General features: G+C 40.5%; 1 protein-coding gene across 1 annotated transcript; it reads right to left on the minus strand.

The window, feature by feature from the left end:
* Nucleotides 1–9,630: 9,630 nt before the first annotated feature.
* Nucleotides 9,631–19,233, minus strand: LOC110887918 (probable leucine-rich repeat receptor-like serine/threonine-protein kinase At3g14840). The gene is given in 8 exon segments (XM_035979808.1): nucleotides 9,631–10,080; nucleotides 10,367–10,555; nucleotides 10,675–10,856; nucleotides 11,468–11,678; nucleotides 11,740–11,858; nucleotides 12,232–12,375; nucleotides 13,785–13,977; nucleotides 19,054–19,233. Coding segments are annotated over 8 exon segments (1,617 nt in total). The 3' UTR covers nucleotides 9,631–9,681.
* Between the last annotated feature and the right edge of the window lie 8,281 nt (nucleotides 19,234–27,514).

A 27,514-nucleotide genomic window follows, 5' to 3' on the forward strand; every position in this document is an offset into this window, starting at 1 on the left:
ACCAACTGTTATTCTGGGCAGACCGTTCTTAGCTACAACAAAGGCTATTATCAATTGTGCTAAGGGAACAGTCAGAATGAGGTTTGGGGATAAGAAAATGAGTTTAAAGTTGCGCAATTTAGGAGTCGAGCATGAAGAGAAGAAACCGAACAGGGTTGTAAAGAAGAAGGTGACCGTAACAGGAGGGGCAACGGGTAAGAAAGCAGAGACTGCCGGCGCAACGTCTAATGCTGCGTCCCAGAAAGGTACTGCTCGCTTCCGACAAAGTAATCTAGAAGACTTTGTATATGTAGCTGATTCCTTTGAGGAATTATATGCTATTGGTGGGAAGCCTCAAGTCAGTGCGGCAGCTATCGCATGGAGCTTAGGGAGCGCGGGTTCTAAAGGCTCGGAATCTGGCGCGACCCCCACCTCTGTTCATGTCGAAGAAACTGAAGCTGAGCCTGATGTTGAGGAGTTAATCAGGAAAAATGCCTCGAAGAGATCCCCCGCAGAGACGAAGACTGAGGCTACCCCCTGCTAAAAAGATTACCATTTGCATGCCTGCTATTGGAAAGAAGGGTAGCCTAAGGGCTCTTTATTTTGATGTCTCACCGGGTAAGTATTCTTCACACTTATATTTTCTTACGTTTCTTTTCCCTCATTATTTGTTAACATTTTTCTTCTGTTGCAGAGAAGCTAGTCACTTGGCCCAGAACAACTGTTGATCCTTCCAAGGTTGCCGCGACAGGTAGAGAAAAGGCTGGAGAAGTGAAGAAGACTGTTGAGAAGGAAATTGAAACTTTTAAGTCTGGGAAGTAGCCTATTGATATTACTCCGGAGGTTGAGAAGGCTGCTGGGGATAAGCAACCCATGTTTGAAGCGCGGGTTGAAAAACACATCATGCAGCAAATGGCCCATGTTGAAATAAAAAAAATACAACTGTCGGGGGATTTGCTAATGAGGAGCATTATGAGGGTTATTTGGAAACCCCTTGATGTTGAAGGTGAAAGCGTGGGGGGGGGGGGGTCAAGTGCGGGTGGTAAAAAGGATAGCCTACCAAAAACTCAAACAAGGGATATTTGTCGATCCGCGCTGACGATACATTGGGCGACATCTACTACAAGACTTACGATGAAAGTCGCGCCAATGAAATCCACGCCCCCGTGTGGAAAGTAAGGCAGGGTGACATTTTTGCTGAATTTGGCACCTACCGGGAATGGTGTATGGGGGCTTTCACCCCAGGTCAAGTGCGTCACCAGAGGGACCGTGGGCATGATCATTTGTATCGGTCACACGTTTACACCCAGGCCAACTATGCTTCAATGAGTTACCAAATTACTCGTAAATGGCGCACGATGTACCTAGAGTGCGCCAGCTGGGAGAAGCATAGAGAGCGCTTAGCCATTGAAGCCAAATTATTTGAGAAGGCGCAGGCCAAGTTTGCAAAGGAGAAGGAGGGTTTTGAGCAAGAGAAGAAGTCGGAGGAGTGGGGATTCCAAGGCCTGAAGAAAAAATTGTAGGCGAGCGAGGATACGCTCGCTGAAGAGTGTCGTAAATGGCGTGTGCCTTGCGAAAATGAAAATAAGCGGACGTACTTCGTGCGCAATGAAATTACAAATCTTAAGGCGCACGTTGAGGAGCTGAAGAAGTCCGAATCGGACTATAAAGACAAATACGAAGAAGCCAAGTTGCATCGTGAGTGCGTTGAGGTCCTTCAGGTCAGTACCGTTTCGATTTTCGTAGGTAACTAAGTTGAGAAAATATTCTAAGTTGCTCATGTTTTCCTTGAAGGGCTTGTAGGTTGAGCTGTCACAGCAAATCATTACTAAGGATAAGGATTTGGAGGTCAAGGATGTTGAGATTGCCGAGCTTCAACGTCGCATGCGCGAGGCGCAAGAAAATTTAGAGGCTGGGAAGCAAAGGAATGACTCGTTGGAGATTGATCTCACTACTGAAAAGGTGAAGGTTGAGACCACGGAAGAGGCGCACAAGGTTAGCCAGGTGACCTTGAATGTGGCTCAGGAAAATTATGCTGAGGTTCAATCGACAGTGGAGCCTCTTGTCACAGACTTTGGGTGGTTGCAACATTATGGTCTTGCGCATGTAAGTCCTTCCTCTTTTTTCCCTTATCTAAATTTTCTCTAACTTTTGCTTACATTTTCCCATTCTTTGAACAGATTGCCAATTCTATCTTGAATGCTACCGAGCTTGACCGGGCTGTGGTTGCGCTCACAATGGTTGCGCGAGCTGCTGGCCACCATGTCGGGTGTGTGGAATGTGCAGCACATGTTGAGGACGCACTTCGCACCCGATTTGGCACTCGTCATTGCTCCGTTAGTGAAGGAAACGTCTCTACTCAGCCACAAAATTTATTTTGTACACGGCAGGGGGTTCCATTTTTCTCTTAATGGGAGTTAGAAGAGTTAGTGCTGGGTTAGCCGAAAATCAAAGTTTATCAGAAGTTTGGTCTAAAATTCCTGAGAAATTAGCCTTTTATGATTACATCGGAAATAATCCGGCAAAAGGGGGATTTTTCACTAAAATCTTTTGAATTCATAGGTTCCATCGTTCCCATCGCTTCTTACTTAATGGTTAGGTCTGAATTTTACAACGGAGCTATTAGTTAAAAATGAAAATTTTGCTTATTTATTACTTTTATTTATTCAATAAAAATGAGAAAGAATCAAGGCTGAAGAGAACTACGATAATCTTTCCTTGCCCATAATGGACTTAGTCTCTGAAGCTCTGAAGCATGATAATTATGTTGCGCGACTAAGGTCCATTTTTGAGCCTCCAGAAACAGTTCAGCTAATAGATGATGAAGGCGAAGATGGTGATGACGGCTCGAAATGAAGATTGAAGATAGCTTGTTGGCTTTTGTTAGTTAGGCACTGATGCCTTGTAAGTTTTGTTTCGTTCTTTTGATGTAAGCGTCGCGCATTTGCGCCTATCAATTAAATCAAGTTAACATTTTACTCGTCAAGTTTACTATTATTGCATTGTTGTTAGAAACTTTGTTTAAGTTAGCATGAATGAATGTAAGTGTGGCTCGTGTTGAGCATTGTAGCCCAGTTCCGCGCTATATTCACGGGAACCTTGGAGGCTTAGCTCGTGAGCTCGTAATTTACTGTAATGTTTTCACGCTAACTAAAAGTTTAACATGCATTTGTAACTTGATATAGACATAAAAAATAGCAGGGAAATAAGATGTAAACAAATCTTTGCATTAATAATTTGTAAGGCGCATGGCCACTGTTGACATGAAAGGTTGTGTTACATATAGCATTTGCGGAGCTGTTGCGCGTTCCAAGTTCGTGGGATAATGTGACCGTCCAAAGTGTGCAGCTTGTACGTGCCTTTGCCCAACACTTTGTGGACAAGGTAAGGACTTCCCACTTAGGTGCTAGTTTCCAAGGGCGTTCGGCGTTGGAGGCCTTATTGTCCCGGAACACATATTCTCCTGAATTGTACCTGCAGATGCGCACCCACACATTGTAGTACTTTTCTAGTTGTGACTTGTACTTGGCCTCTTTAATAGCTGCATTCTCGTGTTTTTCTTTAAGCAGGTCCAAGTCAAGTCGGTGCTACGCCTCATTGTTGATTGCGTTAACAGCCGTTAAGCACAGAGAGGGGAGGCTAATTTCTGCTGGGATAACTGCCTCCGAGCTGTAGACCAGGCTGAAGGGAGTCGCGCCGTTGCTTATTTTGGGCATGGTACGATGAGCCCCTAATATACTTGAGAGCTCATCGACCCACACTCTTCTTTTTGTGCCCAGCCGGGCCTTGATCCCTTCCACAATGCTCTTGTTTACACTTTTAACCTGACCATTGCCTTGAGGATGCGCAACATAGGAGAAAGTGTGTTCAATGTTGAGCTCTTGCATCCATTTGTGGACATCTTCTGAGGCGAAGTTCGTGCCATTCTCAGTCACGATCTTGAGTGGGAGGCCAAAGCGGCAGATAATGTGCTCCTAGATGAACTTGCGCACAATCATTGCTGAAGTTGAAGCTAAGGCCTTTGCTTCCACCCACTTTGTGAAATAATCAACAACCACGATGATGAACTTTACAGTGCCAGGCGCTTCTAGGAAGGGTCCCACCATGTTAATGCCTCATTGTTGGAAGGACCAAGCCGTAGAAACTGGGATCAAATCGTTCTTGGGCCTGAGTATCTTTAGCGCATGCCTCTGACAAGCATCACATTTGTGCAGCTCGTTCATGGCATCCACATGCATGCCTGGCCAATAATATCCAACGTTCATAATCTTCGCCACTACCATGCGCGGTCCAGCGTGGATCCCACAAATTCCTTCGTGAGTTTCTTGAATAAGGTAAGTTGCATCATGTGGGTCCACGCAGCGCAATAGACCCACGTACGACCTTCTATATAGGATGCCTCCCTCCATCTCATAAAACAAAGCTTTTTTTTGAATCTTTCGAGCTTCGGCTTTGTTGTCTTGAAGGATCCTTGTCTGCAAGTATTGAATAATAGGTGTCATCCACGAGGGTAACCCTATTTCTATTACACTGACTTGGTACAGCAGGACAGAAGGATTTTTTAAGACGTCAATTCGAACGACCTTTGCAAGATGTTGAAATGTCGTTGAAGCCATTTTGCTGAGCGCGTCGCCTGGCTTGTTTTCACTGCGGTTGATGTGAACAACCTTGAACGATTTGAACTGCTGGATTAACATCTTTGCTTGCTCAAGATAGAGCGCCATGACTTCACCTTTCGCATCGTATAACCCGTTGATTTGGCTAGCGACCAGAAGGGAATCTACGTGCGCCTGTAAATTCTTTGCGCACATCTTGATGGCCAATCGCAGGCCTGCCAAGAACGCTTCATACTCGGCCTCATTGTTGGTATTCTTGAAATCCAACCTGATGGCGCAGGTGAACTAGCCCTGCTCCTACGCCATCCTCATTTGATGCCCTATCGGTGAACAACAGCCAAAGTTCATCCGATGTTTCTTGCGCGGGCTTCTCAACTGCTTCGCATTCTTGTATCTTGTCAGCGGGGACCTCTGTGACAAAGTCTGCTAGGACTTGCCCCTTAATTGTTGGGCGGGGTCGGTAGACTATGTTGTGACCCCCCAACTCGATTGCCCACTTTGCTTATCTTCCTGAGATCTCGGGATTTTGAAGAATGTTACCAATGTGGAAATTGGTAAGAACAGTGATTACATTGCCAGTGAAATACCTGCGCAACCTTCTTGATACGTGAACCAACACGAGAACTAACTTTTCCATTATCAAATAGCATGTTTCTGGATCAGTTAACATTCTGCTCACATAGTAAATGGAGTCTGTACTCCCTCCCTTTCCACTAGTAAGACCGAGCCGGCTGCCTTGTTTGAAGTGGACAAGTACAGTATAAAGGGTTCCTTCTCAAGCGGGGCTGTTAGAGTGGGAAGTTGTTTCAGACATTCCTTTGTTTTCTGAAAAGCGGACTCGGCTTCTGGTGTCCACTTGAATTCGTTCTTTTTTCATGCAGTTGCGTAGAGTACTGATGAAAGGAAAGGACTTTGCGGCGTGATTGGACATAAATCGATTGAGCGTGGCCAGACGGCCAGCTAGCCGCTGCATCTCCTTGATGTTTCGTGGAGACAGCATCCTTTCTATGGCTTGAACCTTCTCTGGGTTGACCTTGAATCCGCCCTTGGTGACCATGAACCCTAGAAACTTGCCCTCTTCCATCCCAAATGAACATTTGCTCTGATTGAGCTTCATTACACTTCGCAGGGAGTTAGTTTTCTCAATATCTTTCAGCATCTGATCTTCCTCGGGGCTTTTAATCACCAAGTCATCGATATATACCTTGATGTGTTTCCCGATATCATCGTCAAAGGTTTTTTCCATCAAGCGCCGGTATGTTGCGCCAGCATTGCTGAGCCCGAAAGGCATGTTGGTATAGCAAAAGATACCAATCTTCGTGCGAAAGGAAGTTTTATCTTCGTCTTCAAGGGCCATTTGAACTTGGTGGTAGCCCTTATAACAATCCAAGAAACATTTCCAGCGGAATGGTGCGAGAGAGTCTATTTCCTTGTCTATCTTTGGGAGATAATAAGAATCTTTTGGGCATGCTTCGTTGAGGTCTTTATAGTCAACGCACATGCGCCACCCTCCTATAGACTTCTCGACCATAACTGGATTCGCGACCCAGGTTTGGTAACGTACCTAGCGCAGGATACTGGCTTTTATTAGCTCGCAGACTTGTTCGTTCATCGCCTTGGTCTTTTCGGACCCAAGGTTGCACTTTAGTTGTACCTTTGGTTCAACCGACGGGAAGGTATTCAAGCAGTGCTATGTGATGTCGCGCGGGACGCCAGTCATGTCTGATGGCGTCCAGGAGAAAATATCCATGTTTCTGAAGAGCAACTGCTTTAAGAACGATCGGATGTTTGGCGATATCGCGTGACTGATGGTCACCGTATGATCTGGGTACTTGCGATTCAAGATCCATTTCTCTGGCTCCGTAGGCGGAGTAATCTTACTGGCCTTTGTGGGCCGAGCTTCATCAGCTGCCATAACCTCTTTCTTCGAGTAGATAATTGCCACCCCTGTTTCCGTCGGGAAACCAATTGCTGAGTGTGGGGTGGAAGTTACCATTCTTATTTGACCTTGAGTTTCTCTACCAATTAGGACGTCGTGTCTTGACTTGACCGACATGACCATGAAGTTCACATCGGTTGTTCATGAATGCTTCCCATCGGACAACATGACGGAAAGCTAACCTGGCCTAGAGGGAATACCGTTTCGTCATAGAAACCGGACAATGGGTAATCCACTGGTTCTAGGCGCGCCTTATCTTCAGGATCGAACTGGTCAAAACATTGCTCATAGATGATGTCAGCTGTGCTTACGGGGTTGATAAAGACATAATCTGTCTCATAATGGCCGATGATGCCGGTGATGACGACGAGGCGTGTAGCGCGAGGCCCCCCGCGCACTACTGGGAAATTACCTGCTGTTCTTGCGACGATGCTTCATATGGGCGCTTGCCCTTTCTCTTTGCGCTTCTTCTTGATCCGTCGACCATGTGAGTCTCTAAATGACGGATTTTCTTCTGACCGCAATCATCATTCCTCTGTATCTGGCGCGTCTCTTTCCGTACATTTTTCACCAAGTGCCCTAGCTTGCTGCTTTTGAGGGCTTTTTCTATCTCTTGGTGAAGGCTGATATAATCATCTGTCAAATGACCCGTGTCTTTATGTAAATCACAGTACAAGTTAGGGTCCTGGCCCTTTTTGTTTGACATGGGTTTAGGGGCTTTGAAATCGTGGTTCTGCGTCATAAGAACCTCTTTAGGTGTCTTATTCAGCGGAGTCCAGTGTTTCTCCCTGTTCTCATTCTTTACCGCCTTGCGGTACCCAATTTTATCGATCGTGGCGCGCGCATCCTCCTTATAGCTAGGCCTTTCCTCATAACCGCTGGACTGGTTCGACTTCCAGCTAGGGTTTTTGTTCTTCTTGTTGTGCTTCCTTGACTCCTGCGCGTTCATTCTTGAGTAGTGGTCATCAGAATAATAATAACTGGACTTACCTGTAGTTAGTGATTCCTCTGTTTGCGCGACCACCTTGGCTGTTGCCATTAGTTTATCCCACTCCTTAGGCATGCCTTCTCTGCCTGTGATAGTCCGGATTAGACTATCACAACGGATTGCCTTTTTGAAGTAGGCGCGCATTAGGTCTTCGCTTACGTCACCGATCTCTAAACACTCCTTGTTGAATCGAGCGATGAAGACTTCCAAATGTTCGTTATCACATCGCCAAATATTCATGACTTCAGAAGTATCGCGCTTATATCGCCTTTGTTGGCTGAAGTGGGTAAGGAACTGTTCCTGGAAATCGATCCATGATTTAATTCTACCAGCAGGGAGGCATGGTCCATCCACCCACTACACCACCCACTACACCCACGCTCGTAAAAAGCTGAATATGATCATCTGGATCAGGTAAACCATTGAACTTACCCACATTTTGTGGAACTTTAGCCTTCTCCAGAGGAGCCAAAGCGATGCTCCGGATGAATTTAGAGTGTTCAGCTGCTGCCGCTGGCTGGTAAACGAGGCTGAAGTCATGTTCTGCCGCTTCGTTGTATGTGATGCGCGGCTTCGGCCAGTAAGACTCGTGATTCTTCTGTAGACGATTGAAAACCGATGAGCTTACCTCCTGTTGGTACGTGGAGTCATTCTCATCAGTGTTTTGCTCCCATTCATCGTTGATGTTGCACGACCCAAGCTGGCTACTCAACGGACATTTTTGTTGCACATGTGAGGGAGTTTCATAATAACTGTCAGTTTCACCGTAAGTGTCGCCTGTATCGTGCGCACTCTGTCTCCTTGGTGATGAGGGTCTCTCGTGTTGCTGTCTTTGTACAAGCTCTTGAGGCGGCATCACATAAGTCCCCTGTCTTGGTGTAGGAGTCACCAATGGAGATGGTTCCGTCTGCGCTTGGAGCTGCGCTTGCTGCGCACTTAGCTGCGCATTATTAAGTTTCAAAGTCACTTGACTTTTTTCATACCAAGAGGCGGAAAGTCTCCCCCTCTGGTAGTCCTAATAGCGTAGACATGCTTAATATACTGGTGTTGACGGACCGGCGCTGTGACTTGTTGCGGTCACCGTTTAGGTGGTGCGGACACCACTTGCATGGACGACCCCAACGTTTTTGCCTTCCCCCTTAGTAAACTCGTCATGAGGTAGGTTTTGGACATGCGAGATGTCCTCCACCATACCTAATTGAGAGCGTGCACCGCTAGGTGGAAAAGGGATTCCCTGATCAACCATTGATCCAGAGAAAAGAACAGCTCAGAAAAAGAATTTTGAAAGTGATTGTGAAAAATCAGTGGGCAACAATGAAGAAACTGTTTGTGGTTTGTGTCTCGACTAATAAGGTTAATCTTCTTTATCTTGTCCAAGCTATGATGATGATGATCCTGCAAAACACTAAACACACTGTTAAGCTCGTCACGAGGAGGGGAATAGGGGGGTTCTCCTCGTAAACACTCTCCGGCGTGAGAATAAGTATATGTTTTAAGGATAATGTTGACTGAAACATGTTAGTGGAAGTTTGCAAAAAGCTGACATACTAACCAAGTCTTTGGGAAAGCTGAAGTTTTGTGAAATGAGGAGGCTAATTGGAGTGCATGAAGCACAAGTACAAGCCAACATTACAGGGGAGAGTGTTGGATAATGTTGACTGAAGATGATCAGCTGGCGGCCTTGACTGAATCGTTGAGCTGGCTGTAGTGGAAAAACTTCGATAAAATGTGCAGAATTGATTAATAAAGAGCCGTTGCTTTCTGCTCCTGGAAAAGTGAGACCAAGTTAAAAGCCATTTGTTTTCTTTATTATAAATAGCATATCCAGTAGGTTGTTTTATTCATTCACTAGTCGAAATTTCTCTTTTATCAGTTGTAATGCAGTGGTGTAAGCATTCCATTTCAAGCATTCAATAAAGCTTTAAACTTTCCACTGCAATTATACTGTTTCCTTCTACTGTTCCTATTCGATTTTTGTTCTTTCTTGATTGATACCCAACAAAAAGAAGCCCAAACCGAGCCATGGCAATTTAGAAAAGACCCAAAACGACCCAAATCCATTAATTCGGTTAACATATATCCGAGTGGATATCAAACAATTAGCATATACATCATTTAGATAACAACTCCGAGTAGATATCAAACAATTAGCATATACATCATTTAGATAACAACTTCCTTATATAACTATCCCTCTTCTGCAAATACTCACTGAAACCATCATCTGGGTAGAGATCAAAGGCAGATGTTGAGGAATCGGTGCACGCGAATGGCATTTCCTCTATTTGGTTAACATTCTGGTCCTCAAGTTCCTTCACCCTTTTGTCACTATCCATTTCAGTAATTGAGTCACTTTGTTCAGCAGGATACACTTCAGGAACGATTCGTCCTTCTAGCATGCTAACCACTGATGACATTGTTGGTCTATCGGTTGGAGTGATTGTAGTGCACACTAGAGCCAAACTGATAACAACCATCATCTCTTGGATGTCATATTCTGAACCCAGCTTTGGATCAACTAGATCCATCAAATTACCCGCGGCTTTCAAAGCAAATGCCTAATATTAAGAATCAAGGGGGATAATGAACATGAGGTATAAATGCAGACTTGTAAGTTGGAAAATGTTCATATAGAATTGGCCTATATTGTTTGTAACAGATAAAAATTTTGAATAAAATGAAAAAAAAAAAAACGAATTATTTTGACTTTTTTTAAGAAGTTCATTTAATTAACTAATTATTTATACATTTCAAATAAATGAACAAAAAGGTAACGCTCCTAAGTGGTTTGAACCTTAGTTAAAAAATTAAGCATTTTGCCACCTCTAGGTTGATGTTAGTTACCCGTTCAAGAAGAACAAACTGATTCTCGTTTTCCCTGTCAGCAACGTTAGCCATCCCACTTACTATCTCTAAGAGGACAATTCCATAGCTATAGACATCTGCTTTATCTGTTAGATAACCACGCATTGCGTATTCGGGAGCCATATATCCACTGAAATTTGTAATGGAAAGAACATTTCATCTATGTTTCTCAATTTTATGCATAATTAAGTGTAAAATATGATATTATATAGTAAGTAATTAACAACTCACTAAGTTCCTGCAACACGGGTGCTTATATGTGTTTTGTCCTCTTCATTAAGCCTAGCCAAACCGAAATCAGAAATTTTTGCATTTAAATCCTTATCAAGGAGCACATTAGTGGCTTTGATATCTCTATGAACAATCTTCAATCTTGATTCTTCATGTAGAAAGGCCAATCCTCTCGCTATACCAATGCAAATTCTGTATCTTGTAGGCCAATCAAGTTCCAATTGCCATTCTTTTGGCCCTTCCAAGCCCCAAAGTCCACAATAATTCAGCAAAATAATAATGAATGTTACTCAAGTACCCATTTCTTTGTGAACATGCTGATTCGGATTATGTTTCTTTTATCAACATATCAAAATGGGTAGCGTAAAATGAATCAGATCTAGAAGTCTGACTGGTCAAATAGACTGAACGTGTACTTTTAAGGGATTGGGATCCTGTCATGTCACAACATTACCTCTTATGTTGGATCAGACATTAGAGGATCTCAATCTACTTATAATACATAAAACTCTCTAATGATGTTAGTCAAAACGTTAGATTAGTGTTAAACTAATATCATTTTTTAAAGCATGTTTGATGTGCTAAACTACTAAATATAAATATAAAATTAAATCGTTTTGCAAAAAAAAAAGTGTTCAATTGAGAACCCAATCATTTTCGACACATACAAAAGTTACCCATTTTGACCTGTTCCCTAAAGTGTCTCATCTATTCAATTTCCACCTCTACTCAGGTGGTTTTATATGGCTAAGAACAATGCATATGTAATCCGACATAATAATAAAGATGGTAAAAAAAACTCACGAACGCCTATCGAAGTTAATTAATGACTGAAAACCAATTGCTTACCGAACAAAGCACGGGCTAGACTATTATTTTCCATGTATTCATATGCTAGTAACAATTGGTTTCCTTCAATACAATAACCATAGAGCTTCACAAGATGCGGGTGTTGCAAAGCAGATATCATGCCTAGTTCATTCAAGAACTCTCTATTTCCTTGCTTCGATTTGGAGGAAAGTTGTTTAACTGCTATTAAGGTGCCACTTGGTAATACTCCCTTCATTATACCACAATATTAGTGTTCAACATTATGTGATTGAGAAAAAGTTGTAGAGTACCTTGTAAACCGAGCCAAAACCACCTTCTCCAATCTTATTAGCAACATCAAAATTGTTTGTGGCAGTTTTGATTTGCCTCAAAGTAAAGGAACCAATGTTGAGCTCTAGACCATGCAGCTCTATTGAATCACAAATGTAAAAAAAAGTCAGGAGATGACCAAATTTCATAATTACAGGTAAAAGTGACAAACCAATTTACCTATAACGGGTTAGTTGGGGTTGTGTTCTATTTCAAACAGGTCAAATGGTTTTAATGGACGAGATGCGTGAAGAGGCACCCAAAGTCTGTATTAATGCATTAGACATGAAAGTCATGTCATTCCAAGATTTAATCTATGATTGATTTATTTTTTAAATAATTGACGCAATAACTATTTTTGACAAAAAAAATCTGTTTGAAGGTCAACCCAACGAACCTGTTGTTCCATTACAAAATTTTACCCAACCCATTCATCTTGCCACCTTTAAAGTACGGGCTTGACACATAAATACCTAGTTCCATAGCATGTGTGGGACATAAATAACCACACCACCATAAAATTCCTAAAATTAGGATGATGGCACAAACTGCTCCAACCAAAATTACAGCCACAATCCGTCTGGACACACCTTTCTCATTTTCTGGCAATTTGAAATCTGAATGAATAAAATAAGCAAAGTTTGAAACAATTGTTAAGGTTGAAATTCAAAGAATAAAAATGATCCTACATATAGAAATTCTTCTGGAAATACACTGAAATATAACATTATGAAATCTTAGCTTTTGGTAGTTTTAATTGCATATAGTGTATTTAGTTTGTTTTATTAGTTTATGGCCTATGACTCAATATATATAGGCTTATCTAAGGTTTGTTTCCTTTATATTATGACGGTTCCCCATCCATTCACTACCACCAACATTGTGCCCATAGTAACCTGATTAGGGCACCCAGCAAAAACGACGCTGGCACGCCGGCTGACGCGCCGCCATGCGCCAACAATTTCAACCACTGCCGTCAGCGCATGTGATCGTTCTGCCACTGTCTGTCTGCCGGATGTACCCTGCCTTAATTACTACTGTTGGCCACTTATTGTGAATGGTTTTGTCATATACAAAAAAACATAAAATACATAAGAAGAACAGGAAAGGGCACAGACAGCCTAAAAGTAACTAAAAGATATCAAACACACCAAGATTACCTAGGCATAGGTAAGAGTAATCTATTCGCGTCGTTAAGCTCTCTAAAATCCCCATCTTTATCCTACGTCTACAAGAACTATCATTGATCATATTCTCAAAGAACTGCAAGTATAACAAATCTGTGTTTCTGCTCATCCCATGTTAGTTTGGGTTTGCCTTTGTTCATATCCCCTCAACTATAAGGGTCATCACTCTTTTTACTAGCGTTGTCCTATGTTTCATGTGCACATGTCCAAACCATTTCAATTTCCATTCCCTTATCTTAACCGGAGTGCGTGCAACCCTAATTTAGCCTATAACACATCATTCATTATCCCATCAACCTTGTGTACCCGCATCCACTCCGGCATCCTCATCTCTGCTACCTCAAACTTCTACACTTGTGTCTTCTTGATCGTACAACAATCGGTTCCATATAGCTTAGATGGGAGGCCTGCAATCCTATAGATGTCCCTTTTAGTCTTATTGGAACCTCTTGCCACATTAAACTCTTGTGGCCGCTCTCCACTTGCACCAACCTGCCTAAATGTGGTGCACTACATCACTGTCAATGTGCTTGTCGAACCATCGATAATACAATAGTAATAACTATAATTAACAATTTATGGGTAGGATCTCGATGTTAACAACCTTCCTGAATATAATATGGAATAGTAAATTTACCATCTTAACGAACAAACAAAAGTTAATTCAAGGTAAAAAAAATTCACTTTGTTATTTGGATGCTATAAACTAAACTGAACCTATTAAAATAAGAGCCAATTCATTTTAGATATCTACCATATTCATCATAAATAGATCGCATTCCAAAAATATTACCGCCCCATTCATCATCAAAACACACAAGGAGTTAGTTATAGCTTACTTGGATCCACAGATATAGCTGAAATGAGAGGACCATATACTCCTCGAGATGGTATATTGGTTGTTCCTTTTCCAGCCCAATAGAGACGGATTTCCAAACTAGTTGTAACGTTTACCGTATAAGTTGTCACAATTGCTTTCATAACTCCACCTGCCCTATCACTGATGTCAAAATCTTTTTCCACCAAGACACCCTGACACAATACCAACCAATTATAATCAACAATAACGAAAGCAGCCAAACAAAAATGATATTAAATCCTACATCATGATACTACACTAAAAAGCGCAATGCGCATTTCTATTATAGTATCTAGAGAGTGCAACAAGCTACTGAATTCTTTTAATCAGTTAATAATTAGTAGAGATGGCAATTTTGACTCATTACTTATGAATAGTCACATGTGTTAATATAATTAGAGAAAACATCATAACTAGGTTCAATCTTCATTAGTTATCTCGTAGTCATATATAGGGTCAAGATTTAGGGAAAACGGTGAAAAGTGTGAGAACAGTGAGAACACTTATGGATCGTCCGACCAAAACAATCTATGGACTAGATTGGCGCGGTTGCATTTTGGTAAATAACATAAATTTTATTATGTGGATTCGCTTCATTAAGGGTAAAAAAAGGTAAAACATCCTTTCTTACATAAAACTCCATTGAAAATATAAAACGCCAAGTAAATACAAAACACCAATTTTATTAATGCGTAATTTTTTATGTGTTTTAGTTAAGGTCTTAGCCTACAAAAACGCCATAAAACGTAAAACGCCATAATATATAAACGCCAAGCCTTACATCCGGATAATTGCTAATTGCATTTATTGTTATAATAATATCCCGCCTAAACTACGCGCCAAAAAAAATCCTATAAATAGAAACATCTCACCACATTCCGTTGATCACACCAAAAATAACACACAAAACACAATGGTTCCTAAATACCACTCACTGTAAAACGCCAAAAAGTTGAGAGAAATCAACGATAGCAAACATCTTTTCTTTGATACTCAGTAATGTTCTGCAAGAAGTTTCGCTGAATGGTTTCAAGAAAGAGGGACTATGACACCCATATGTCATTTTGTCTTCTTTGTTCTTGAAGAAGGTTTGGATGAGGAGAAGAGACCTATCCCAGTGTAAATGCTACTTTGGCCTCGATGATGATAATGAAGATGACAGGTAAATAGCATCCACCCACACGGAGTCGATCTATGTCTCCAATGGCCAACGATTGTGAAAGAACTAGAACGGTAATAAGAAGATTGGAGAGAAAATTTCCGGCAGAAGATGATGATATTGACGATACTCCTCTACCAACAGTTAGTAGTTGGGTGGTGCATGAAGAAGCAGGAACGGTTGAAGTGACTTATCAACATGGGGTGAAATATTCATTGCCGATCGAGGAAATGTTGAAGACAGAGAGGCTACATCTACTTGAACAACTCTGTGATTTAGCACCTTTGAACGGTGCAAGATCCAGAGTTGCAATGATATTCAAGTATAGCTGCGGCAAAGAAGAGACGAGATGATGGCGTTATACGCCAATCTAAAATATGATGGTGAATCTGAAGAAAGTGAGGAACAAAGCGATGGGTACATCTCTGATGTAATCCCATCCACAGAAGACTATTAGTTTATTTTGATTTCGTATTATTGTAATGTTATAAAATATTAATCAATGATAATCAATTATTAACAAACGGCACGAATGCCAAAAAAATGACCTGGGAAACGCCATAACGCGAAAAAAATTAACTATGTGACACAAAAAGAATTATTTCAACGAGACAGCTCCAAAAAACAACAAAACGCCAAGTAACTAATGAATCTAGTTAACGCCAAAATTATCTTAGACGCAAAAAATGAAGCAGCACGTGACACACGAAATCGGAAAAAAAAGAATATTGAAAAGACAAAAAAACCCCTCAGACCTTGATTATATCCCGCACCACGTGTTAGGCCAGGATGCGTTCTCACCGTTCTCACATTTTAGGGCGTTTTCTCCTGATCCCGTACCTATAAGTATATATATATATATATATATATATATATATATATATATATGGTGGGGTTCTAGAGTGAACACTAGTGTATTTGCGAACTGAGTGAACAAATCCTGGCCATTGATCTACATGCGTGTATGGCCAGGATATCATCATCAAATTGTAAAATACACTACTGTATTTCAACATCTACACACGTGTATGGCCAGGATTAGTTCACTCAGTTCGCAAGCTACACTAGTGTTCACTCTTGAACCTAATCCTATATATATATATATATGTGTATATATATGTATAGAACCAAATCCTACATAGGGAAAGGGTAAAATGAAAACCACCTTGTGTGTCTGTATGGAGAGGATCATGAGAAAACTCTTTCTTTGTAACGATTGATATTTGTGTTGAATTTTTTCTGGGGTTTGGTTTTTTGAGTTTTGAGTTTAGGGATTTGCTTTAGCATTTAGTTTTTAGCTTTTAGGCGTTAGTCTTCGGGGTTTAACTTATAGGGTTTAGTTTTTTGGGGTTAAGAGTTTAAGGATTAGTGTTTAGAGCTTAGGGCTTAGTAATGGTTGAGAGTTTTCTCAATTTTTCTCATGATCTCTCCCCTATATATATAGAACACAGAAATAGAATTAGATGAAAGTGGGGAGAAATATATGGTTGCTCCAAGATACTCAAATATTACACTACACCACAAACATATTATCTATCACATTACATTATTATTAACGAATATTGAATTTTAATAATCCAAACTATTTGCCGATGGCCGCCAACAGTTCCAACTTCAAAAATAACCACTGGTAGTCCCAACTATTAACATATTGGTCTCCAATTGACCCTGACTAACAGAACCCTAACATATTGGCCTTCAATGGACCCTGACTAACAGAACCCTAACGCCGTTAATCTCCAGTCGCCAGAAAAACGTTTTTGGCCGGAAAACTCTACATTTTCATCTCAAACCTCTTTGTAACCTTATTACGGACCTTTAGGAACCTTTTTTTTAGTAAAAGCACCAATTCTTGAACTCGCCGGAAAACTCATTTTTCGACGGAAAACTTATTTTTGGCTGGAAAACTTAACTATTTGGCCAGAAAACTTAAAATCCTCGTCCCAATCCTCTTTGTATCCTTAGATCAGACCTTTAGAAACCTTTTACCGGTCAAAAATGGTTTTATGGCGACTAGAGACTAACGGCGTTAGGGTTCTGTGAGTCAGGGTCCATTGGTGGCCAATATGTCAGTAGTTGGGACTTTGGGACTGCCAGTGGTTTTTTTTTTTTTTTTGAAGTTGGGACTGTTGGCGGCCAACGGCAAATAGTTGGGATTATTAAAATCCAATATTCCTATTATTAACATCTTACTCCATAATGATCTAGATCGGTACTTTAGGGTGTTGGATATGTTATGTTACCTGGCATATAAACCGTATTAGGAAAACCCATTGGGTCAAGCCTTAGTCAAGGAAAAAAGAGTTGAGTGTATATAGTACTTCCCTCAAACTAATTTTCATCTATACGGTTATATCTGCTTGACTTGATTCGCATTTTCCCGTTTTTCTGCATGTAATAGGTTGAGCAAAACTTTATGAGATGTGCTTCGTTTTGACACCTTTGATGTAGCCTTCTCCGAGCTATGTTGTGAATGTTGCATTGTCCTCGTAGATAATGTCGGGTTTCTTCTAGATTTTAGTTAAACTGCATGCAACATGCTTCTTGTATTTGTTGGGTCATCCACCTTAATCATACTTATTCTAGACCGATGACATACAGTGTTAAAAGGTTTAATGTGATTTCATAATATTGTTAGAATTTGCTTTGTCGACCACCAAGATATAGTTGTGCCGTCGTATGTGACCACATAACCTCACTAGGACAATTTTTTAAGTGGATAAAATAAACACCCACCATATGCGTACCCAACTAGCCGAGACTTCTTCACCCTCTTATTGGGGCGGTAAGGATCCATGTGTACATCTAGTTATCATATAACCATGGTAAGCTTAGTGGTAAAACTTTGTCCATTACATAATGTGCTCAGATCTTATAGATGTAGTGTCAGGAAAATTTGTTTATAAGTGTTGGAGAAAAAACACGTCTTCAGAAGATGACCGGAACGTGCAAGAAAAGAGTTGACCACATTTTCGAGATTTAGAATTCTAAAGTTTATCAAAAGATCATAATAGAATTTTGAAAAAGCTTCTCAAAAATCCAAAGGGAGCCTCAGAATTCTGGAATTCATCACAGATCTGGAAGCTTTCAACATCCTCCTTTAATGCTAAGACAGCGTGTGCATAAGTAGACAAGTTGAACATAGATTTCGAGGAGATAAGCCTACTGAAAAGCTGCCAATAGGTCAAGTTAGGTAAAAACAAGTATTAAATACTAGTTTATACTTGATATCTCTATGAAATGTTGATAACATCTCTAACATGCAAGTATTCATGATGTTCTCCTAGTATAGAGCGGAGTTTCAACTCGTAGGTAATGCGGAAAAGAGCAAAGTTATAGACTTAAAATCCAACTGTTAGGGATCACACCTGTCTTTGAAGTCTCTCCACACTTCAAGATGGTCCAACTTTTGATCTCCTGTGCGTAAATGTTGATGCAAACTCTTTCGATATAGAATTTGTGATGACATCCTTAATGTTTATATACCGGATTAATTTTTTTATCTCAAACTTACAATTCGTATCAAATTCAATCGGGATTTTCGATCCTAGTAGTGCCATCGCAGAATCAACCACATGTTAGTTAGTGTCGGGCAACCAACATGCTACTTAATCAACTTGCTATCTGCCATTGCAGGATCAGACACCTGTTAGTGCCGATTCAACCAACCTACTACCCGGTAGTGCCAATCAACTTGCTACTATTGTGTTGGCTTTATAGATGCTATTTGTTGAGTTCAAAAGGATGAAAGATATTTGAATGGGTTAGTGGGTTTCAATTAGTATTCACTGAAAGCTAACAAGCATACTAAGATGTTTTATAATTGTAACTTTAGAATAAATTGAGACATTGATTGCTAATAAAAATGTTACTCAAAAGAAAAAAAATCAAACATGTAGTTCTAAGTTTATAGTAACATTTACGCTCCCCCCCCCCTCAAAAGGATCGTACATTGTGTATTATGATTAGGGTAATTGTTAGTCAATATTAGATCCGAGATTTTAGGGATTTCATATTTATTGTAATTGGTTTATGTTTCCTTTTTATTATGTCTTGTATTGTCTTTACCTCCTAATGTACTCAATAATACAATACAAGTTTGATTTGGTATCAAAGCCAAATCAGCTCCTCCATAATTCATGGCTGCCAAATCTTCTATCCAGCCGGAAACCCTAACAGCAATAGCGCTGCCTACTGCAGCCGCCACCACCTTTACTGAAAATAAACCCTCCGGATTTCCTCCCTCTCTTCCAATCACTATGGCAGCCATTACAACCATAACAAACCAAGAAAAAACTATTCACAACTCTCACAAATTCGCCTTTAACCTAAAACCTTCCAACTATGGCCACTGGAGATCCATGATAGAACCTTTCTTGGTCTCTCACAACTTGTTCGGCTATGTGGATGGTACCATCCCATGCCCACAACAGTAGGTCACAACAGTAACTACTACAACTGATAACCCAAGTTATCTCCCATGGGTCGCGAATGATGCCCATGTTCAGTTGTTGATTACATCAACCGTGTTTAAAGAATCTTTCCAGCATGTCCAAGGTAAAACATTTCGTGAGATTTGGCTTTCATTAGAATGTGCCTACGCACTAGTTACCTCTTCTCACAAGTTTACTCTAAAAAGTCAACTCCTTAGAATCACCATGAAAGGTGATGAGAAACTTGCTAAATACATAAGCCGAGCCCAAGATAAGGATATAGTCATGCTTACACTTTCAGGACTCCGTGAAGAATACAATGGTCTTAAGGCAAACATGCAGGTGCGGTCTCCTCCTGTTACCTTCAATGAACTTCATTGCATCCTTAGTGATCATGACTACATGATAGCCAAAATCCGTGGTGTCTTCTGCAGCCTCAAACCCGCAAGATTTTCTGGCTACTGCTGCACCCACGACAGCCCCACCACCAAACCTTAATACAGTCCAACAGCAACTCAGCAACCTCCAACTTCTGGCTGCACAGTTTGGGTATCAACTGAATCCTATGGGAGCTTCCAACTCATAACCCCAAGCATTTTTTGCACCCAGATCTGTCAATTCTAACCGAGGCAGACGTGGCGACACAACAACTCCAACAATAGTTCTCGTGACAACAACGGTACAAGACAGTTTGCTTAGGCCTCCACTCAGAACATGGTTTATGGTCACTACAATCGCTGTGGCATTGGCCACCTACCATCTCAGTGTCTAAACCAGTCCAATCAATCTCGCGTGGCTCCACAAGCCAACTTTGCTGCTCACTCGGACGTTGCCTCTCAAGCTGGCTTTACTTAGATGTCTGACACTAGAACCAATGATCATTCTTCTCAAGACTTATCTAGTCTCGACAACGCTGAGCCCTATTACGGTAATGAATCTCTCCTTGTTGGTAATGGTAATCCCCTACCTATTTTGCACATTGGCTCCACCAAAATTTACTCCCTTCATAAAACCTTTAACCTAAATAACATTCTTCACGTCCCTCCACTTAAAAAGAATTTATAACTAGTCCAAAAGTTTTTCCATGATAATGATGTCTTTTTTAAATTTCACTCTTCTTATTTTGTTGTGAAGGACGAGTCTACATGCACCACCCTCCTAACGGGTCCAAGTGAACAGGGCTTGTACCACATCCGCCTACCTTGTTTTCAGTCTCTTCCAAAAATCGCTTTCACTGCTGTCAAGGCTTCCTCCACAACTTGGCATCAACGTCTTGGACAACATCTTCCTCAAGTTTTTCAGTCTATTGTTTCACATTGTTTTTTCCCTGTTTCAAATAAACTTTCAAATTCATTATGTACTTCTTTTAAGCAGGACAAGTCTTCAAAACTTTCTTTAGACAATTCAAATTTTCGTAGCACGCACTCATGTCTTGGATTTGGTTTATTGTGACGTTTGGGCCCTGCGCCCACTTTATCTACTTTACATACCGATGGTTTTCGTTTCTTTCTCTTATGTGTTGATCATCACACTAGGTATATGTGGTTTTATCCATTGGTGCATAAATCTCATGTTTTTTCTGCCTTAACTAATTTCAAAAAAATGTCAGAAAGACAATTTAATACAAAACTGAAAAGCATTCAATCTGACTGGGGTGGCGAGTTTCAAAATCTCACACATTTTTAATAATACGTTCGTGCCCTCACACCAGTGAACAAAATGGGACTGTCGAACGTCGCCACCGTCACGTTGTGGAAACTGGGCTTACCCTTTTAGCTTAACCTCATCTTCCTCAACGCTTCTGGCAATTTGCCTTCGAGACGGTTGTCTACTTAATTAATCGACTCCATTCTCGTGTCTCATCCAACAAGTCCCCTTTTGAACACATTTTTAAACGTAAACCTGATTACTCCTTTTTACGTGTCTTTGGGTGTCAATGTTTTCCTTATCTTCGTCCATATAATCGTCACAAGACGGAATTTCGGTCCACTCCATGTGTATTTCTTGGTTACAGCCCTGTTCACCATTGTTACCGGTGCTTTGACCCAACCTCAGAACGAATATATATTGCCTGCCATGTTCGCTTCAACGAACATATATTTCTTTTTAACAGTCCGACACCCGTGCCACCTCCCTCACAAACTGAGCCTCCCTATATCTCCATCTTTCTTGACCGACCACCCGACCTCCCCATTGAACTCCCTACGTCACCCACACCTTCCTCAACACCTCACGACCCACCTATCCCAACCAAACCTACATCTTAAAACCCACCAGACCAAAATGACCCTTCATCCTTTCCTACCAACTCGCTCGCTACCACTCTACACCAAACACCCACACCTGTCTCAACCAATCCGCAAGCCACCTCACCTCCTCGACCTAGACTACCCAACCTACAACCCAAACCCAAACAAGACACTCCCTACAATCCTGCAGCTTACACTGCCACTACTTCCCCTATCTTACCCACCGAACCCACCTCATTTACCATTGCCAGCAAATCCTCGGAGTGGCATCATGCCATGGCTGAAGAGTTGGGAGGCACTTTATAAGAACGGGACATGGTCACTTGTTCCACCTGTCAAAAATACTAAGGTTGTTGATTGCAAGTGGGTTTACAAGATGAAAACAGATCCAAATAGAAAGATTACCTGCTACAAAGCACGACTTGTTTCTAAAGGATTTTACCAACAACCAGGAGTTGACTATCATGAAACCTTCAGCCCGGTTGTTAAACCAGCAACTATTCGCACCATCTTATAATTGGCAGTTACACAAAAGTGGCCACTTCGACAACTAGATGTTCAGAACAACCTCCCGGGTTTGTTGATCCCACCAAACCGAATCATGTGTGCTTGCTGCAGAAGTCTCTCTATGGGCTTAAACAAGCCCCTCGTTAATGGTTCACTCGGCTTTCAACGGCGTTGCAACAAATTGGTTTTTATAGATCCCGAACTGATACATCACTATATATTCTAAATTCCAATGGTACTATTGTCTATGTTCTTGTTTACGTAGATGACATCATCATTACTGGAAATCATCCAGGGGCAGTCACTGATGTTATAACTCGTCTGAGCTCTCTTTTTGCGGTCAAGGATCTTGGTTGTCTACATTATTTCTTAGGTATCGAAGTGGTTCATCATAATTCTGATCTAATTCTCTCCCATCGTAAATACATTATGGACATTCTTCATCAAGTCGGACTGACAGACTGCAAGCCGGTCACATCTCCTATGAGTACTTCTCATGTGTTACTTCCAGATGACAGTCCGCTTCTTGATGACCCTTCTCGATACCGGTAAATGGTTGGTGCTCTTCAGTATGTCATATTATCTCGTCCGGACATTGCTTTTGCTGTGAACAAGGTGTGTCAATTCATGCATGCCCCAACCGAAAACCATTGGATTGCGGTGAAACGAATACTTCGTTATCTTAAAGGCACGACTATCTTGGCTTATTGTTTCGTCATGGTTCGGGGTCCCAACTCCAAGCATTTTCTGATTCTCACTGGCACCGAGATGTTATTCAGGCTTACTCTGATTCTGACTGGGCTGGTTGTCATGTCGGGTGTCGATCCACCAGGGGGTACGCTATCTACTTGGGCTTAAATCTTATTTCGTGGGCTACCCGAAAACAACGAACTGTCTCTCGGTCTTCAACAGAATCAGAATACTAGGCAATCGCTGACACAGTAGCAGAGCTTATCTGATTAAGGTCTCTTCTTCGAGAACTTGGGTTGGTTAATCACTCACCGACACTTTGGTGTGATATTCTCGGAGCAACTTATCTCTCTGCAAATCTGGTCTTTCATGTGCGCACAAAGCACGTCAAAGTTGATTATACTTTGTTCATGAACAGGTCACTCAAGGAAAGCTGAATGTCAAGTTCATCTCCACCGATGACCAAATTGATGATGTATTTACAAAGCCCTTGTCCTCACAGAGATTTGATTTTCTATGGTCCAAGTTGCAGGTCGCTCCCCGCCCTCAACTTGCGGGGGAATGTTAGTCAATATTAGATCTGAGATTTTAGGGATTTCATATTTATTGTAATTGATTTATGTTTCCTTTTTATCACTACTAGAAAAATGGTAATTTTGCTACGGAAATTTCCTACGCAAAAAAATGCGTCGCAAATTCTGACATATTTACTACGCATTTCCTACGGAAAAAAGACCTTGATTTTTTTAGGCATTTTGTGACACAATAGTGACAAATATACTAATTCTAAGTATTGTGTCGGAAATGCGTAGCAAGTTACTACGCATTTCCGACGGAACCATTATTTATTTGTTGGAATTAGATTTATATGTTAAATTCATTTAAATATTAATTGTTGCGTCAGAAATGCGTAGCAACTTGCTACGCATTTATGACGAATTATTTATTATTATACTTAGATTATATTTTAATGTTTAATCAGCATTCTTATTAATCATTGCGTAGGAAATGTGTAGCAATTTGTTACGCATTTGTGATGGAAAATTTATTGTGTAGGAAATGTGTGGCAACTTGCTACGCATTTGTGATGGAAAATTTATTACCATATTGCGTAGGAAATGTGTAGCAACTTGCTAAGCATTTGTGATGGAAAATTTATTGCGTAGGAAATGTGTAGCAACTTGCTACGCATTTGTGATGGAAAATTTATTGCGTAGGAAATGTGTAGCAACTTGCTACGCATTTGTGATGGAAAATTTATTACCATATTTAAATATATTTATTCTTATTTTAAATATTAAATGTAAGTAACTATGTGTACGTATGCATATGAATATAATGATGAACACCATAGCTAATTATAACTATATATATTTTAACAATTTTTAAGGTTCAAGTTATGCGAACCCGAATGGTAGATCTCGAAAGAAAACGCAATGAACAGTGTTTTTAGTTTTCTTTTATGGTTTTATTATTTTAATATTATAAAATTGTTATTTTCTTCACTTTTTAATCTTATAAGTTTGGTGTCAACCAGTACTTGTATCGAAAATACCAGTTCGTTATCGATACATGAATGTAAAAACGCCGGTTACAGTATCATATAAGCTCATCCCTGATCACATGTACCATACGAACAACAACGGTATCATACAACTTTTTTTTAGTTTCAGGGTAGGGATGAGCTCGGTGCCAACTGATACCCCGGTTACGGTATCGGTATATGAAGATAAAAACTGGTAGCGAACCGGTACTAGGAACGCCAAACGTCAGTACCGAACTGGTACTTAGGTTCTTTAGGTTCAGGAAATTCGGTACTGATACCCATTACTATTTACTTATCTCTGACTACGTGTTTCTATAGAACAACATCATTACCATACAACTTTTTTAGTTGATTTTCTTTCGGTTATTCTTGTTCGCGGTTCCGTATGCAACGCGCTCGTAGTGATTTCAAACACAGACTAAATAACAAAATAAGTTTGCCGCAACGCGGCAACTGTTTTTATAACTAGTTCATAAAAAATAAGAAAGTAACAAATCATATATTATTCATAAAAACGTAATCATAAAAAATAAGAAAGTAACAAATCATATGTTATTTATAAAAAAACGTAATTTTATATAAAAATAAATGAAGAGCTTGATCTTTTTATTACAGTTTTAGTAAGCCAAAAACAAGAGGAAAATTGGTTCTTTTATCTTCACGTGCCATGTCACATATTAGCCAATAGGAAGGTTCAACATTCACCACATGGATTAACATCCTACGGTTGTCTACAATCCAATCCTACGGCTTAAACACACTCACCAAAAGCACAAAACAATAAAAGCCACAATTATTATATACAGACATAAAAACCCACACAACACTTGTTTCCTAGAGAGAGAGAAAATGTCAGGAAGAGAAAAAGGAGGCAAAGGATTGGGAAAAGGAGGAACAAAATAACACTGTAAGGTTCTTCGAGAGAACATTCAGGGAATTACGAAGCCGGCAATCCGTCGGTTCCCTGTAACCTGACAAAACGGAGCACCTCCGGTCGGTTCACCGGCCACAGCCCCTTCGACTCCCCCTTTTCCGGCTCACGGCGGCGGTCTTTATCTCCAACCGACAAACTTCATGGAGAAACTTCAATATTGCTGTTATTGATGTCCTGTTTGCGGCATCAATGGAGAAGTTGTTGACATGTTGCTTGGCACCTCCACTTCAACCATCCGTGTGTCGGATATGCAAGCAAGAATGAATCTAAGTTGCTATTTGGATTTAGATTTCGATTGGGAATGCGATTCAGATTTGGGTTCGGATGGCTTTGAAGTTATGCCCAAGATAAATTTATGTTTGTAAATTTGTGAATGCGATTTAGATTTAGATTTCGATTTGGGAATGCGATTCAGATTTGTTTGTAAATTTGTATAAATTTCTGATTAATGTTATTGAATTTTTATAGTTTTTAGTTTATTTGCTTTTGTATCCGATCTCTCGGATGTTTTATAAATAGAATAAAACTAGAAAAAACATTAAATTTCGTGACAATTGTGTAGCACAAATAAAAAATTAACTTCCGTTAAATGGGTAGGAAAATGCGTAGAAAATGTGTAGCAATTTGTGACAGCCGTTTTCTGTCAGAAATAGGTAGGAAAATGCGTAGAAAATGCGTAAAGAAACCAGTATCCTACGAGTGGTTTAACTACATATGCATTTCGTCACAAATTCGTAGAAAATTAAATTTCGTGACAATTGTGTAGCAAAAATTAAAAATTAACTTCCGTTAAATGGGTAGGAAAATGCGTAGAAAATGTGTAGCAATTTGTGACAGCCCTTTTCTGTCAGAAATGGGTAGGAAAATGCGTGAAAATGCGTAAGAAACCAGTTTCCTACGAGTGGTTTTCCTACATATGCATTTCGTCACAAATTCGTAGAAAATCGTGAATTGTGATGCATTTCCTACGGAAAATGGTGTCAGAAATTTTAATTTTTCTAGTAGTGTATTATGTCTTGTATTGTCCTATATAAGGACCTCCTAATGTACTCAATAATATAATACAATACAATACAAGTTTGATTGTAATTACAATTTGTATATAGATGTTAGAATTACATGAAGAACCCTCTAATTATAATATGTGTGTGTGTGTATATATATATATATATATATAGGGAGCTGCTAAAATAAGAACCACCTCCAGTTGTAAGAACCGCGAGAACCACTCTCCACCAATAAGACTTTGCCAACTAAAAGGGTATTTTAGTCTTTTACCCCAAATGTCAAATCCATCTACTTTTGTCTGACTTTAATACTCTCATCTCTCTCCTAATATCAAATCATAACCACCATCATCTCTCACCTCTCTCTTTTTATTTTATCTGCAACAAAGAAGACTCTCACCTCTCTCTTAAAATCAAGATATGAAACCAGTGTGGTTTCAAAGGATCGAGAAAGAGTTTACGAAAACCCCTGGGTTTTTGATCACCAGTGACGGCGGACCTCCGGCCGGCCACCCACAACCACACCCCTATCACCTGTGACGGCGGCGCCCCCTCGTTTCTCCGGCGACGGTGATGCCAAACGTCCCCTCATGCCCACCCTTCTCCGCAACCCACAACCACCCTCAAATCTCTCATATCCATCTTCATCTCTCGGTGGTTTTTTTTTTTTTTTGCGGCGGTGTGTCGGTGACGGTGGATGAAGGCGGAGGTGTGGGTCACCCACACCTGTGACGGCGATGGTGGGTAGATGGGCGGTGGGTGTTTCCGGCGGCGGTCACTACATCTCAAGTGGGTTTTACTTTTCTTGAGTTCTTGATCTTTTTTGTATTAGGGTTTTTGTGGGGGTGATGTTGGTAAAGATTTGAACGAAGATATTACTGGAGGCATTTTGATAAGTCTGTGAATGGTATTTCTTGCCATTTACTAGTTCATCAGATTCTTTGTTCGAGTAAGTTGCATATTCGGTGGATTTAATCTGTTGATTTTTTATGTGGGTTTGATCTGTTGATTTTTGATATGTGGGTTTGATCTGTGGGTCACGAACAAGAATCTGTTGAACTTTGTGGTGATTTTGCTTTTCTAGTCATTTTTGATGAACTTTGCTTTTCTAGTGATTTTTATGAACTTTGTGGTCATGAACAAGAATCTGATGAATTTTTGCTTTCTAGTTATTTTTTATTTTCT

This window comes from Helianthus annuus, chromosome 11 (genome assembly GCF_002127325.2).
Source record: "Helianthus annuus cultivar XRQ/B chromosome 11, HanXRQr2.0-SUNRISE, whole genome shotgun sequence".
NCBI lineage: Eukaryota > Viridiplantae > Streptophyta > Magnoliopsida > Asterales > Asteraceae > Helianthus > Helianthus annuus.